Genomic DNA, 2,761 nt, shown 5'->3' with positions numbered 1-2,761 from the left:
AGCCAATTAGGTTCTATGCAAATATGTGATAACACTTAAAGCCAATTAAAACCACAAGGTTAGGCATAATTACTTCACAAGCTTCTCGCTTTTCAAGAACCCAATTCTGGAATAAACTAGTGTGTTAAAAATAATAGAAATCAAAATATATTATGCTACTAATAATTAATAAAACCAAATTTAAGGTGCCACTCATAAAAACTAATAACCATAAACTAATAAAAATGTAAAGCAATTTACGTTTGCTGTATTTAACGTAACAGAAAATATTATTTTTCTCAGTAGACATTAAATTATTATGACATAAGAAATAAAATAATCTGCAAAAATTTAAATTTTAACAATTAAATGGAAATCTTTTGCATTGCTCTTATGCCTTAGTAGAACAAATTAATTTTTAATTTAGCAACAAGATCTAACAATAATCAGGAAGTCAAGTAGCTAATTTATTTTAATTAAAAAAGAAAATGCAGAAATATTCTCAAGTTGTTCATTATGAATGCTTATTTCATCCAAATATAACAACCTTTTCTTCTTATGAATGTAATCAACTACCCTAGATGCTTTATACACTTTTAAATAGGATGCTGATGAAAACCAAGTAAAATTGTATTTTTCATCATGGAAATGTCTAATTTTAGTAATTAAAAAAGTATTCTTCAATTTAATGACATGCAATAAAATTTAAAGACTAAGAAAAATACACAATGCATATTTACATTTTTTATTTTGTCCATTGCATATATTCAACTAAAAATGCAAGTAAAAAAGAAAAAGTCAAAATATAAGAATTGAATGACCATAATAATTTTGGCAACTAATCAAAGTTCTTTAAGAATAGATTTTGTTATACATATTTCATTACTACATAAAACATTGAAAATATATTGTATTTTAAAGTTACAATTCATACCATTTAATAACTGCGAGTATGGTGTATTGGACATGGTTTTGAAAGTTACACAAAAGTTAATAGTCACATCAAGTGCACATTCCCGTAAATGAGTTATAACTGACTTTTGTTTCAATTCGTCTGTCGATAATTAGCTGAAATCAGAAAAAATAGAGATTCATTTTAAATTTATATTTCTTAATAACTGTAAGAGTGATTCAGAGTTCTAATGGACAGTGCTTTAAGAGTTACTCAAATTGTAAACAAACGCAACTTTTTCTTTATTGTTCGCATCAAGCGAGCATTTCTGTAAATAAACTAGGTTCAATTGGCAGAAATCAGAACAGAAACAATAAGGATATTTATTCTAACGTTGATGAATTTTCAATTTATATTCGTTAATAACTGCAAAAATGGTTTAAAGTTTTAATGGACATTGTTTTGGGTGTTACATAAATAGAAAACAAGTGCAACTTTTTTTTAATAGTCACATTAAGCGGACATTTCTGTAAACAAACTAGTTTGAAATCAGATTAGCTCGAATCTGTCTTTAATTGGCAGACATCGGAACAAAACAAAAAAAATTAAGAAATAGTCATTTTGACAACTATTTTATGCCACATCAGAAGCCAATTTACTTTGAACAATAGAAGTCTTACGCGCTGGCAAATCATCAGGGGTCGGAATAGCATCCCCAGTAGGTAACTGTGGTACTACTGGAATAGTTGGTCTGATTTTCTGACCCTTGGCTTTGGCCATGTTGTAATCTCCTGAATCAAAGTATTTCTGTCCCTTCTGCAGTCGCTTCTGAAGAAACACTGAACCACCAGGTCTAAGAACTTGTGGATATTTTGCCCTTAATTTGGCCTCTTCACTTTTTTCAGCTTCTTTCATCTGATTTTCACTATTTTCATCCGATGTTTGTCCAACAGTATCACTAGCTTCTTTGTTATCGGACATCTCTCTAGATATTAGGAAAATTATTTAAGTTCAACCGGCCACCTTTGAAATGAAGAAGAAATTTCAAGTCGAAATGAATTATATAATTTTTAATACATCGATAATTATTTGAAATTGTTTAAACTATTAATTTATAAAATCGTTTACTAACGGAAGAATGATCAATAGGAAAAAAAATGTATACAGTAAATTCAAATAAACTCTCCTCCTGCGAAAACAAATTCCTGCCAATGACGTCACAAAATGTAAAGTTCGTTGCCAAACACCTGCATTAACTGGTAAAAACGAAAAAAAAAATATTTTCTCGTCTTTTCCAAATGGCGATCGAAATGGGCTGCAGGTGGCGTAGAGCAGTGGTGACTCTTTTCCTATGGCAACACTTCACATGCTTACCCCATTAGCGTGTGGAAAGTCATAGAGGAAGGAAGTACGTTAGTTTCTCTCTTGATTTTCATATAGATTAAAATCTTTTAACTTGAAGAACTATATGGAACTGAAAACTACATTAAACATAGTTCTAAAGAAAAGTATCACGGAAATTTTAGAAAATATTTTTATTAAGTAGAAAGGAAAAATATTAAGAAAGGGGAAAATATCGTAGTACATTCCTATGTAACTGAAAAGAGGAGGAGAGGGAAGGGAGAAGGGCTAAAGGCCTGAAACCGGTCTCTCCCCAGATGGCGTATTCGAGTGTTGCGATCGCGAAAACAAAACAAACAAACAAAACTTTTTAAATATTAATATATCTTTTTAATTTTATTAGAATGTTTTGCTTTATTTATTCATGCAAATCATTTCTAAATTAAAGTAAATTGTGAGTTACTTACTTGGTGACATTTGCGCAACGATTGACGCAAATGCAAGGACGCTAAAAATGCGTCGAGCAACCAAATCATGTCGTGGTGATGG

At 30.3% G+C, this 2,761-nt stretch overlaps 1 protein-coding gene across 1 annotated transcript; it reads right to left on the bottom strand.

The window, feature by feature from the left end:
* Positions 1-708: 708 nt before the first annotated feature.
* Positions 709-2,465, bottom strand: LOC107457319 (endosulfine alpha). The gene has a single exon (XM_016075459.4). It carries the CDS (start codon positions 1,850-1,852, stop codon positions 1,505-1,507), a length of 348 nt encoding a protein of 115 aa, XP_015930945.1. The 5' UTR covers positions 1,853-2,465; the 3' UTR covers positions 709-1,504.
* Positions 2,466-2,761: the final 296 nt, after the last annotated feature.

The sequence above is a fragment of the Parasteatoda tepidariorum genome, chromosome 1, assembly GCF_043381705.1.
Source record: "Parasteatoda tepidariorum isolate YZ-2023 chromosome 1, CAS_Ptep_4.0, whole genome shotgun sequence".
Lineage (NCBI taxonomy): Eukaryota > Metazoa > Arthropoda > Arachnida > Araneae > Theridiidae > Parasteatoda > Parasteatoda tepidariorum.
Note: the sequence above shows the minus strand (reverse complement) of the source record. Positions and strands in the feature narration are given on the sequence as shown.

Excerpts from the sequence above, each read along its gene's own strand:
- LOC107457319 (XM_016075459.4), bottom strand. The coding sequence starts at position 1,852 with ATGTCCGATAACAAAGAAGCTAGTGATACTGTTGGACAAACATCGGAT.